Source organism: Heteronotia binoei, chromosome 14 (genome assembly GCF_032191835.1).
Source record: "Heteronotia binoei isolate CCM8104 ecotype False Entrance Well chromosome 14, APGP_CSIRO_Hbin_v1, whole genome shotgun sequence".
Classification (NCBI taxonomy): domain Eukaryota; kingdom Metazoa; phylum Chordata; class Lepidosauria; order Squamata; family Gekkonidae; genus Heteronotia; species Heteronotia binoei.
Window position 1 is genome coordinate 24,918,588 of NC_083236.1, and position 13,925 is coordinate 24,932,512.

General features: G+C 50.1%; 1 protein-coding gene across 4 annotated transcripts in view; it reads right to left on the reverse strand.

Annotated features, from left to right (window-relative positions):
• Nucleotides 1-1,621: 1,621 nt before the first annotated feature.
• The window catches only part of NTF3 (neurotrophin 3), a 113,678-nt gene continuing 101,374 nt past the window's right edge, over nucleotides 1,622-13,925 (reverse strand). For all 4 annotated transcript variants that reach the window (XM_060254218.1, XM_060254220.1, XM_060254221.1 and 1 more), the window contains exon 2: nucleotides 1,622-2,926. In XM_060254218.1, the coding sequence (XP_060110201.1) occupies nucleotides 2,129-2,926 (798 nt within the window). In that variant the 3' untranslated portion in view covers nucleotides 1,622-2,128. The remainder of the gene's footprint in view (nucleotides 2,927-13,925) is intronic.

A 13,925-nucleotide genomic window follows, 5' to 3' on the forward strand; every position in this document is an offset into this window, starting at 1 on the left:
TTCTGTCACAACATGGGTGCATGTGCCTAAAATTACCCTTGGTGTAATTTTCCTACCCTTTGTTGCAACCTGGAGAGAGAGATTGGCAATCATATATTGACAGGTATTACAATAATAATAATAATAATAATAATAATAATAATAATAATAATAATAATAATAATAATAATAATAATAATAATATATTGTAATGCTTTCTAGTAGATGACTGGATACAGCACCAGTTCCTTGTTCCATTTTCTCACTTCTTCTCATTGTATTGTGTCATCATAAGAGCAATCAAGTTAAATGCAATTAAATACAGAAAGCTGACCTGGAAGACTGGAGCAGGAGGTTGTAAACGTCAAAATGTGGAAACAGTGCACAACTGTACATAGCAACCATTGATCAAAATTTGATCAGAAAAGATCTAAACTCCCATTGCAATCCACACGCCTTCTGTAAACTAGAAATGGTACCTGTGTCCTGTGAAGGTAATCATGCTTCACAAGATCACAGTAGCTTGAATGCAGGAATGCACAAACACAAACAGATTTGGTGTAGTTTGGTGCAAGTTCTTCCACAGGACTTTCTCCCAATAGACTAAAGTGCCCAGAAACTGGTTAAGAACATAAGAGAAGCCATGTTGGATCAGGCGAATGGCCCATCCAGTCCAACACTCTGTGTCACACAGTGGCCAAAAAACCCCAGGGGCCATCAGGAGGTCCCCCAGTGGGGCCAGGACACTAGAAGCCCTCCCACTGTGCCTCCCACCAAGCACCAAGAATACAGAGCATCACTGCCCTGGTTGCACAAGATCTTGTGGAAGCGGAAATGCAACCAAGAATGTAATACATTTGACTTAGTGCAAGTGGCTTCAGTGGCCTTTTTCTTTAGCTTTTTGTTCTAGCACAAGCTCTTTAGCTTTTTGTTCTAGTACAAGTGGAAATGTTGTGCAGCATTCAGACCAATGAACATGGAACCTGATATACGTTTGTATGCATATTGGTGCACTTGATCCATGATTACCTGTCCGCAACTAAAGCTGGACTAGGACCCTTGTATCTAACTACATTGTGTGTCAGAAATCCTTCTGCTAATAGCGTTTCTATTCCATTTTAACAGAGCTCTAGTTCAACACAACAGTTCAATGAATATTTTAGATTTCTTTCTCCATTAAAGGCAGTGCAAAACGGTCTCCGTCATTTGGAATTGATGTCCATCACAAGAATGCCTAATCTTCTTTGCTTGGATTCTGGAGTGCTTAAAATCTGAATAGGATTTCTTCCCAACTGCACTTTAGAAAAAAAATCTGTTTAATGATAGATCAGGAACTACACAGATTATTGGAAAGGGAATGAAAACTGCTCATCATAAAAATGTGTGTGTTTTTTTTTAAAAGAAATCCATCTTTTATATATTATATTAATGATCCACTCAGATTGCTCTTGGCTTTGGCAAGAGTCTGTTACGCATATTTTAGATTTTTTCCAAGCCTTCTAAAGGGGAATTGGCAACATTAAAACCAGTTACAAAACAAATGCATTTAAAAAAATAAAATAAAACCTGAACTTAAATTGCAAGATCGTTAGCAGTGACTCTGGAAGAGCAACACAGAAAGCACAAACTGGAACACTAATGGTAAATCTGGCAGTGCATACAGAAATTGTATTTTATTGCTAAACAGTGGCTGGACCGCTCTTGTTAGCTATGGGCTACATTGTTGAATTTAGTTTCTGGGATTCAAGGTGGGGGGAGTGTTACACTTCTTTTAATTAAACACAAATTATATACCTTGGCAACTCAATCCAATTACTTTTAACAGAAGGTTTTTTCTCAATGACAGTCACTGGATTGACAATACTGAATGAAAAATACTGATGTTACAGAAAGATTTTACAGGCAGGTTATGGAAAGCTGCAGAGAAGCGGAAGGTCACAAGCAGTAAATGAAAACGTAGCGCTGCCAGTGGTACGCACCCATCCTTTTTTCTCGCCTTTATTGAGAAAGCTTCTATATATCTCGTAGGTTGGCTGAAGTTTAATAAATAAGGACAACTTATAATATATAAAACAATATAAACATGTATATGCTACATGCATATAATATAATTTAGACGTAATAATTTATATAGCAGAACGATGCGGACCTATGTTCGCCCAATTTTCCTGGACAAAGCACACACACAAGAGGTGTCTATTCTAATCCATCGCCAAGCGATGAGTTTGTTGTTTTCCGCAGTCAATGCTCGCACAAACGTTTGAGATGTTTTGCACTGGGAATTCCAGTGCTTATCGTCTATGCCTCGGCAGCCACTTTTAGCAGGTTTGGCTTGCTTACACCGCGTTTCATAAAAATATTGTTTGACTGGAGAAGGGCCCATTTTGATCTCCCCCAGCACGGTGACCTGGTTTCCTTTAATGTCAATGGCAGAAGATTTGTCCGTCACCCATCGGCTCTCACTGTCACACACAGAATACTCCCCACGGTGGCTCTTGCTTTCAGCAAACCTCTTCCGACGAGAAGTTCGGTTCCCCACTACAGAATTGCCAACATAATCCTCCATAAGATATAAAGGTGGGGGCTCCAATGGGGTATTGTCACTCAGCAGGACCCTGGGGGAGCTGTAGCGTCTCTGTTGCCTCAAGAGTTCTGTATCCATTGAGAGAACTGGCTGGAAATCCAGTTTCACATTTTCCGTACTGTCCACATCAGGCTCGATGGCCTTGGTTTTCTTCACGGTGTCTGCAGTGCTGTCCTTAATATCAACCACCTGCTTGGATACTTTGCTTTTCAAAATGTCTGCTTGGATGAGTTTTATAATGAGGGAATTTATTGAGTCTTCCGGCAAACTCCTTTGATCCATGTTGGTAGACTGGATGCCACGGAGATAAGAAAGAAATATCACATAAAACAAGATGGACATCACCTTGTTCACGTGTAAGATCTAAGGGGAAAAAAGGAATTGTGAGTTAGTTGAGAGACAATCACATGAACTTAACAAGGAAATTGGCTTGGCTTGTCCTGTCTGTTTTGCTTCTAAATGTGTTACAAATACAATATTTTTCAGGTTTTGAGTACACATGAACCAATGAAGCTGCCTTCCATTGAGTTAGACCAATGGTCTCTCAAGATCAGTATTGTCTACTTTGACCAGAAACAGTTCTCCAGATTCTTAGGTGGGGGTCCTTCACACCATCCATTACCTGGGACTTTGAACTAAAATGCTGGGGATTAAACCTGGGACTTCTAAGTGCAAAGTAAACATTTTGTTACTGAAGAAGAAGAAGAAGAAGATATTGGATTTATATCCCGCCCTCCACTCCAAAGAGTCTCAGAGCGGCTCACAATCTCCTTTACCTTCCTCCCCCACAACAGACACCCTGTGAGGTGGGTGGGGCTGGAGAGGGCTCTCACAGCAGCTGCCCTTTCAAGGACAACCTCTGTCAAAGCTATGGCTGACCCAAGGCCATGCCAGCAGGTGCAAGTGGAGGAGTGGGGAATCAAACCCGGTTCTCCCAGATAAGAGTCCGCACACTTAACCACTACACCAAACTACACCAAACTGAGCCACAGCCCCATGCAATATCAGAAACACATAATGTCCAGATCTCACTACTCACACCCATAGGATATTGTAAATGTATAGGATCATACGGACTGCTCACAGAGCCCATGACTGACTGGTCTGACTGGCATTTCCTTTCTAGAATCTCACGCAGAAATCTTCTCTTGCTGTCCTCCTGAGGCAAAGTTAACTGGAGATGCCAGAGAATGAACTGAAGATCTCTGGATATAAAGCATGTGTTCTAGCACTGAATAAGAGCTGTTTCCCAAATGGAGCCTCCATATTCAGAAGTAGAACACATGAAGGTGTTTTATGTTGTGCCAAATCGTTGGCTCATCTAACCTACTGCCCCCTGTACTATTTTCAGCAACGACTTTTTGCAATTCCACAGTAGTATGTGATTGTCATTCACAGGCATGGTGTATGTCACTGCAACACACCTGTGTATTTTCCTTGCATGCGTGAACATGCTTTGTTTTTTGGAGTCCATGACTGAGAGAAGCCTACAAAGACTGGGGGGAAATCCTCAGAACTGGGAATTTGACCAGGGTCATGCAGAAGCCTTTATTTTTTTTTAAATTGTACTGATGTTCTCTTGGAATGGCACCTTTTCTCCTAGAAGTATACATTTTGTGTTTGGGGGCACATTTTAAAAAGTCCTGATAACAGCTTGCCAGAGCGTCAGGCAGAGAATTTTCATACATCTGATTTCTAAGATTCTTTTCACTACAGATGCTAAGGATTGAATATGGTTGTGATATCTTTCACATGTCAAGTTGGTGCTATAGCCCCCCCATATCAGAAACTGCATTTGAAACTCTTGAGTTTCCAAAGTGGATTGTGAAGCTTAATGGCATGGGCTACTGTGGCTGGAAATGTGGGCCAGGTGGGAGCAGACTCCCCCTATCTGCAAGATGGTAGTACTGCAAACAAGCTCAAAGTTGCCTCATGGAGGTATGGAGGCCTCGGACCATACATTAAGAGCACCTTGGTGGGCCATGGGGAATCTATTAAAAAACCATCAGCATAAGACATAAGTATCCACAACTCTGCCCTGGAGGCTCCTTGGGAAAAGAGATACAGGGCTGATGTTAATATGCCAGTTCGTAAGTACATCTGGTATTTGGCAAAAGAGGCAAAGTAGCTTTGCAAAAATGCATTTTCTGATAAGTTACCAGTGATTCCTCCCCATTCTGTAATAGCGGGGGTGGGGGTGGGGAGAGAAACCCAGTTACTCTCTGTTAATGGGCAACCTGCCCTTTTATGGTCAAGAAATGTGTTTTCTCCATTCTCCTATTTTGTTAGCGAATGAGCTCACCTTAGTCTAGACTACTTCGTCCTTGCAGCTAAATGAAAATCTAAGAAAATGCATTTAATTTGTCATGGAAGATCTTGCTGTTCTATAAAAGCTTGTGAAATGAAGGACTTTCTTAGAGTCAGAAAGGAACAACACTCATATCAAAGCAAGTTGCTTGGGAGACAGTAAGAGAAGAACATAGAGGTTAAAGCACTGAGGCTGATTTCAGAATCAAAATAACTCTCTGCCCTGGACTTGATTGAATAATGAATAAATGTCGTTACTAAACTGATTCATAAGAGCCCTCCTCCAATGGAAACAGCATTGCAAATGGTTTTCAAAATCAAGTATAGATGGAGCTGGTCATGGTTCGCTGGGCTTTGGGTCATATCATAAAATGTGGCAGTAAGACTGTACCAATTTGGACCAAGGTAGAGGGGAGGAGATGCTGCTCCAGATTAACAAATGTACATTGGTGACAATCCTAAGGACATTTTCCTGGGAGTAAGCCAATTGAACAACATGAGGTTGACTTTCAAGCAGTCCTCCTTAAGCTCATCCCTACTGAAACATAAGGCTCCAGTTAGGGTTGCCAATCCCCAGTTGGGGGCAGGGAGACTTCCCTCCCCCCTCTGCTTCAAGGTTTGCAGAAGTGGAGGGGGGAATTGTCTGCTGGGCAATCCATTATACCCTATGGAGACCGGTCCCCATAAGGTATAATGGAGAATTGATCTGTGAGTATCTGGGGGGATGGTGTTTTGAGGTAGAGGCATCAAAATTTCAGTATAGCATCGGTGCCTCTCTTCAAAACACCCTCCAAATTTCAAAAAGATTGGACTGGGGGTCCAATTCTATGAGCCCCAAAAGAAGGTGTCCCTATCCTTCATTATTTCCATATGGAGGGAAGGGAGTGGGGAGGAAAAACATTTGAAAAACATGTGGTCACTTTAAATGTGATTGACAGAATTCAATCATACTTGTCACACCCTTGCTCCTGGCTCCACCTCCAAGGTCTCCTGGCTCCACCCCCAGTCCCCAGATATTTCTTGAGTTGGACCTTGCAACCTTACTGCAATTGGGGAAGGGGTATCACCTAGAATCTAAGGGTATATGAAAGTCTGCCCTCTGAAGCTGCCATTTTCTCCAGGTGAGCTGATCGCTGTAGTCTGGAGATCAGTTGTAATTCCAACAGACTATGGTTGCCAGGACTCCCCCTCTCCCTGGCTACTGGTGGGGGGTAAAGTTGCTAGATCCAGGTTGGGAAACTCCTGGAGATTTGGGGATAGGGCCTGGGGAGGACCGAGACCTCAGTGGGGTATAATACCATGAGTCCATCCTCAAAAGCATCCATTTTTTCCAGGGAAACTGATCTCTGTAGTCTGGAGTTGAGCTGTAATTCCAGGGGATCTCCAGATCCCACCTGGAGGCTGGCATCGTTAGGCAGAACTTTAGGCTCCACTTGGAGGTTGGCGACCACTATTTCAGAATATGTCAGATATTTTGGAACTCCTAAACCTGTGTAGAAATTTAAATGAGGAGAAGTTCTGGAATATCCCTATTTTTGAGCAGCGCTACAGCTAAAGCTCACATTCCTGCAGCTTGAAATAATGAACATTGGTAGCTGGTAATTCTCGTCTCCAGTACAAATTATGCACTGTGATCTAAGCAACCTTTTTCAGTTAGTTCATCAGTATCTGATGTACTAGAAGGTCCCATGGGAAACACAGTCCCTCAGGGCCCTGATGCCTTGGAAACTGCATTTCTTGGGGCTCCTAGCGACCCAGATGTCCCACTGCTGCCTGCCAGCTGCAGCAGCCATGGCCAGATAAAATGGTGTCTATGAGATTTGGGGGCATACAAAGCTGGCTGAGGACAGAAAACCCCATGGTGTTTCCATGGTGTCCTCAGGAGCACCACTGGTTTTTTTCCCCAGCATTCAGAACTGGGTTCCAAAAGGGGAGGGTGAGGATTTTTAAGTCTAATGTTGGACCAGTTTACATTTTTAGGTATGTACTTCAAACATTTCCAGTGTACACAGACTGCATCTCACAAATACCGTAATCTGTTTTCAGCAGAGTTCTGTCTCATCCTCCCCCCCCCCCCGCCCCCATGAGTGCTCTGCTCACAACTTGGACAACAGCAGCTTCTCATACCTGAGGCAAAATTAATTCTGTTTTATTTTGGTTTGGGGATTTGAACCATGTAGCCCTGCAGTTGGAAAGCTCTCAAGGTCTTCTGAGGAAACTTAAAAGTCTCACAAGCAGACATACCAACAATCCCAGGAGGATCTTCTTAGGTGAATAATATCCAGCATGACCTCCAGCTAAGCTTACATATGTCCATACTGAGATACAAAATATAACATTCTGTCCAACTTTCTCTTTTTGGTGATGTTATGATTCAGTATCTACCTTACGTTTCATAGGCAAATCTGTAACATCCTTAGGCCACAAATTCTACTATAGAGTTTTTGCTCAGAAACCAGAGTGTCACCCCAATGCCCCTGACATGCCTACATCACTTCCGGGTCATGTTGAAGTCACATGGGCATGTCACTGAAATATAAGATAAACTCCCAGTAAGCCCACCCCCCCCATCCCCTGCTGGCTGCCTGACCTTGCAACCCTATGGTAATCTTGTGTTTATGCATCTGTGGAGGGAATCACCAGAAGGACCAACGGAGCCCACCTGCCCAAATGGTTCCTAGACTAGAGTTGTCAGGTCCCTCCTGGTAACCAGCACGGGATGTGGGGCTTACCAGGAGCAGATGGGAGGCCCATCCAAAATACAGCGATGTGTCTGTGTCACTGCCTATGGGACTCAGGAGTGATGTCATCACATCTGGGCTGTTGGGTGTATTTGAGCAAAAACTTTATGGTAAATTTGGCTTCTACCATACAGTTTTTGCCCAAATACCAGCGTGTCACCCTGACATCATGGGTGAGATGGTGACTCTTCCAGGTCATATGGGCAGTGATGTAGAAATCTAGCTGCACATCGGATGGATCTCCTTCTTTTTGGGGGTAAGTTCTCCCCTTCTGGCCAGGATAGGTGGGCCTTGGCAGCAGGTAGGGTGGCCAGACCGTCCCGGTCTCCCGGGACATTCCCGGATCTGGCCACCCAATCCCGGATCCCGGGCTGCCTATACCGGGACCATTAAAGGTCCCGGTTTAGGCAGCCCCGGAGCCGGTGGGCCGCGGGCGGGGAAGGCGGGGAGTGAGGGAGGGAGCGTCCCTGCGCCTGCGCAGGGCCCCTGCGCACGCGCAGGGACGCTCCCACCCTCACTCCCCGCCTTCCCCGCCCGCGCGCGGGGCCCGGCGGCAGTGGTGGAGGCCTCTCCGTGGCCTCCGCTGGTCGCTGGAAGCCCTCCAGAGACTCTGGAGGGCCTCCAGCGACCAGCGGAGGCCGCGGAGAGGCCGCGGGGCACCCGGCGCTGGTCCCGGAAGGCCTTCCAGAGCCTCTGGAAGGCCTTCGGGGACCAGCGCCGGCCAGCGAAGGCTTCCCCGCGGCCTCCGCTGGTCCCTGGAGGCCCTCCAGAGTCTCTGGAGGGCCTCCAGGGACCAGCGGAGGGCCGCGGGGAAGCCGCGGGGCACCCGGCGCTGGTCCCGGAAGGCCTTCCAGAGGCTCTGGAAGGCCTTCTGGGACCAGCGCCGGCCAGCGAAGGCTTCCCCGCGGCCTCCGCTGGTCCCTGGAGGCCCTCCAGAGTCTCTGGAGGGCCTCCAGGGACCAGCGGAGGCCGCGGGGAAGCCGCGGGGCACCCGGCGCTGGTCCCGGAAGGCCTTCCAGAGGCTCTGGAAGGCCTTCTGGGACCAGCGCCGGCCAGCGAAGGCTTCCCCGCGGCCTCCGCTGGTCCCTGGAGGCCCTCCAGAGTCTCTGGAGGGCCTCCAGGGACCAGCGGAGGCCGCGGGGAAGCCGTGGGGCACCCGGCGCTGGTCCCGGAAGGCCTTCCAGAGGCTCTGGAAGGCCTTCTGGGACCAGCGCCGGCCAGCGAAGGCTTCCCCGCGGCCTCCGCTGGTCCCTGGAGGCCCTCCAGAGTCTCTGGAGGGCCTCCAGGGACCAGCGGAGGCCGCGGGGAAGCCGCGGGGCACCCGGCGCTGGTCCCGGAAGGCCTTCCAGAGCCTCTGGAAGGCCTTCGGGGACCAGCGCCGGCCAGCGAAGGCTTCCCCGCGGCCTCCGCTGGTCCCTGGAGGCCCTCCAGAGTCTCTGGAGGGCCTCCAGGGACCAGCGGAGGCCGCGGGGAAGCCGCGGGGCACCCGGCGCTGGTCCCGGAAGGCCTTCCAGAGGCTCTGGAAGGCCTTCCGGGACCAGCGCCGGCCAGCGAAGGCTTCCCCGCGGCCTCCGCTGGTCCCTGGAGGCCCTCCAGAGTCTCTGGAGGGCCTCCAGGGACCAGCGGAGGCCGCGGGGAAGCCGCGGGGCACCCGGCGCTGGTCCCGGAAGGCCTTCCAGAGCCTCTGGAAGGCCTTCTGGGACCAGCGCCGGCCAGCGAAGGCTTCCCCGCGGCCTCCGCTGGTCCCTGGAGGCCCTCCAGAGTCTCTGGAGGGCCTCCAGGGACCAGCGGAGGCCGCGGGGAAGCCGCGGGGCACCCGGCGCTGGTCCCGGAAGGCCTTCCAGAGCCTCTGGAAGGCCTTCCGGGACCAGCGCCGGCCAGCGAAGGCTTCCCCGCGGCCTCCGCTGGTCCCTGGAGGCCCTCCAGAGTCTCTGGAGGGCCTCCAGGGACCAGCGGAGGCCGCAGGGAAGCCGCGGAGCAGCCGGCGCTGGTCCCTGGAGGCCTCCAGAGGCCAGCGCCGGTAGCGGAGAGGCCCGGCGCTGGTCCCTGGAGGCCTCCAGAGGCCAGCCCCGGCAGCTCCCTCCCTCCCTCGTCGCGAGGCCGCCGCCGGAGGACTCCCCGCCGCCGCTGGATCCGCCGCCCTGGAATAAGGTAAGGGGGCCGAAAGCGGGGGGGGGGGCGGCCTTCCTTTCTTCCCTCCCTCCTCCCTCCCTTCCTTCCTTTCTTCCTTTCTTCCTTCCTTCCTTCCTTCCTTCCTTCCCTTCCTTCCCTCCCTCCCTCCTCCCTTTCTTCCTTTCTTCCCTCACTCCCTTCCCTCCCTCCTCCCTCCCTTCCTTTCTTCCTTCCTTCCCTCCCTCCCTTGCCTTCCTTCCTTCCCTCCCTCCTCCCTTCCTTTCTTCCTTCCCTCCCTCCCCCCTTCCTTCCTTCCCTCCCTCCCTCCCTCCCCCTTCCTTCCTTCCCTCCCTCCCTCCCCCTTCCTTCCCTCCTTCCTTCCTTCCCTCGCTTCCTTCCTCCCTCCCTCCCTTCCCTCCCTTCCTTCCTTCCTTCCCTCCCTCCCTTCTTCCTTTCTTCCCTTCTTCCCTTCCTTCCTTCCTTCCCTCCCTCCCTCCCTCCTTATGTTGTTATGTGACGCAGAGTGTTGGACTGGATGGGCCACTGGCCTGATCCAACAGGGCTTCTCTTATGTTCTTATGTGATGCAGTGTGGGACTGGATGGGCCACTGGCCTGATCCAACAGGGCTTCTCTTATGTTCTTATGTGACGCAGAGTGTTGGACTGGATGGGCCACTGGCCTGATCCAACAGGGCTTCTCTTATGTTCTTATGTGACGCAGAGTGTTGGACTGGATGGGCCACTGGCCTGATCCAACAGGGCTTCTCTTATGTTGTTATGTGATGCAGAGTGTTGGACTGGATGGGCCACTGGCCTGATCCAACAGGGCTTCTCTTATGTTGTTATGTGATGCAGAGTGTTGGACTGGATGGGCCACTGGCCTGATCCAACAGGGCTTCTCTTATGTTGTTATGTGATGCAGAGTGTTGGACTGGATGGGCCACTGGCCTGATCCAACAGGGCTTCTCTTATGTTCTTATGTGACGCAGAGTGTTGGACTGGATGGGCCACTGGCCTGATCCAACAGGGCTTCTCTTATGTTCTTATGTGACGCAGAGTGTTGGACTGGATGGGCCACTGGCCTGATCCAACAGGGCTTCTCTTATGTTGTTATGTGATGCAGAGTGTTGGACTGGATGGGCCACTGGCCTGATCCAACAGGGCTTCTCTTATGTTGTTATGTGACGCAGAGTGTTGGACTGGATGGGCCACTGGCCTGATCCAACAGGGCTTCTCTTATGTGACAATACTGACTTTGGTGGACCCAAGCACTGATTCAGTGTAAGGGAGCTTTGTGTTTGTGTCTTCTAGTGCAATTTTGTTCTCAGATCCTGTATTTACTTCATCAGTATATGGGATAAGGCACTTTCTCAACTGTGCTGCATAATGCAGCCTATTTATTTTGTCCTGTTGGCTCTGTTGGCTCTATCTGCGCCACCTTCATCACTTTCGGGGTGTGGATCCCCCAGTGGAGTGGTCTCCCGACTCCCTCCGCCGGCTGTTTCTGATAGCCCTGCGCCCCCTCTTTCATTTGATATGTGTCCCGTGCGGGTGCCACCCTCCCGCCGGGAGATGCCGCAAAATGAGCCCCCTTGAGGCTTATGGCGGCAGGGCTCGGGGGAAGCGAGCTAGACTGCTGTTCTTTTGAGGGGTTATAGAGTGTTTCGAGCCCGTCCCTGTGGCATCGGTCCCATCATTGTGGGGCCCAGGGGGCCGGCGCAGCGGCACGCTGAAGCAGCCTGTCGGTCACTTCCAGGTTCCTGTCCTGCATCTTGACCGGTGTTATTAGTGACAGGCTGCTTCGGCGTGCCGCTGCGCCGGCCCCCTTGGTCCCACAACGATGGGACCGATGCCACAGGGACGGGCTCGAAACACTCTATAACCCCTCAAAAGAACAGCAGTCTAGCTCGCTTCCCCCGAGCCCTGCCACCATAAGCCTCAAGGGGGCTCATTTTGCGGCATCTCCCGGCGGGAGGGTGGCACCCGCACGGGACACATATCAAATGAAAGAGGGGGCGCAGGGCTATCAGAAACAGTCAGCGGAGGGAGTCAGGAGACCACCCCACTGGGGGATCCACACCCCGAAAGTGATGAAGGTGGCGCAGATAGAGCCAACAGAGCCAACAGGACAAAATAAATAGGCTGCATTATGCAGCACAGTTGAGAAAGTGCCTTATCCCATATACTGATGAAGTATATACAGGATTTGAGAACAAAATTGTTTCCGGCGGTGATATTTGGGGGATTTTTGGGGACGTCACAGGAAGTGCTGTGAAGTCACTTCCTGTTTCCGGCAGGTGACGCGGGGGAAATGATGTCACAGGAAGTGATGCCACTCCCTGTTTCCGGTGGTGGCATGACATCACCGGAAGTGACGTCACCGGAAGTGACGTCACTTCCTGTTTCCGGCGGCGCGCGCGCGCAAGGCGCGCACACCCCCCCCCCCCCAGTGTCCCTGGCTGGCCTTCAGACATTATGGTCACCCTAGCAGCAGGGGACCCCTGCCTCCACCAGGGGGGTTTGTCAGCCCTATCCTGTTCACAACTCTTTCCAGGATGGCAGGGAAGATGGCTGGCAGAAATGTTTCCTTTGCTGTATGGATTGTTGGTGGGTTCCACCATCTGAAGATCAAACCCCACTGGGAATTCCTCCTGCCCCCAGTCAAATGTAATTTGCAAACAGGAAGAGCTGAAATCCTGTCTGATGAGCCATTTGCTGTCTATTAAGCATTGCTCAGCTTTTCTAGTGTCTCCCCTTTAGTAGCAAAATGGTGTCATCCCACAAATTGGCAGCTGATTTAAGGCGCATCTGCATAGGCCGGTAAGCCTGCAGTGAGACAATATTAAGAGACTGCAAGAGGCTAAAACCTTTGGCAGAAAATAAAGTGAGAGTCAACATAGCAATTGAAAGCTGGTGCATCTGGAGAATCATTATCCTGAGCCGAGATATTAAAAGGGAGGGAGAAAGTTAGGAAGCAATGATAGTTAACCTCGGGGGGATTGAAAAAACCTTTGCTCAGTCTCACATTTTATTAAAGTGAAAGAAAGAAATATGGGAGGGAAATGGATGCAACCCTGGAAAAGGAAATAGTGGCCAGAAAGGGGGGTCCCTGCATGCACAAATACATCCACAACAAAAATGGGAAATGAGGGCTTATTTGTATGTATACTAATCCCAAATTCCATGTCATGAGTGGTTCCTTTGGTTTAATCTAGATGAGGCTGCTGACTGTATTTCTGCATGATTGATTGCTGTAGCTGTATTTCCTTCAAATCTGCCTCCTCTAGGAGCTTCTGCTTCAGGCACAAGTACTGGCAATCGGAAGAGGCAGCCCATTGCATCTCTGCATGAGTGGCCTTGCTGCTTTCTGGGCATGCTTAGAATGGAGAACCATGCAGAAAAACATGGGACTGTCTCCTTGGGGAATGGGTAATTCTTACAAACTCTACATATAAGCCTTTTGAGGTACAAGAACTACTGATGTCTCCACTTGGAAAAGAAAATAAGCCTTAGCTCTCACAACTTTGAACACAATCCTCCATAGGATTCCAGTTCACCCCAAAGGTGCATATGGCTCCACTGAACATAAGAAGATCTCATAGAAGCCTTCCCATTCACAGCAGTGTTTGGGACACTTTTATGTGCTCGGTGGAGCTGTGCATGCAAGACTGTGTCTGCCATTTGGGTGAATTGAAGTGGTGCTACCTAGACTTATCAACATCCAGGTGGTGAGGATGGATACTTTGGAGTGTGGACTCCATGGTGTACTTTGTTGATTTCCCTCCTATCCTCAAGCCCCACCCTCCCCAGACTCCACCTCCCAATCTCCATGAATTTCCCAACCTGGAGTTGGCAACCCTACCCTACTTTTGCGCCTTCAAAGTCTAGCCTTAGCACACTGTGAGGTGGAAAGCTGTCAATGGGACTGATTCCAGCCCATGCAAACAGCAAGTAGGAGTGACACAGCATGGAGGGCATTGTGGCACCACAGGGGTTCACACATGAGCAGCACAACAGGTGACTGGCATGCCTTCCTGGGCTTATGCCACCCAAAAGACAGTGCAGGTATCTTCCCTTGGTGACAAAATACTCAGAACTGGTCTTGGCTGGTAGGTAGAGATTAATTCACCCTATCCAGCTCCTCAATCCTCAGTCACAAGTAGGGATGGGCATGAATCAAAATACGAATCACAATTCATGCC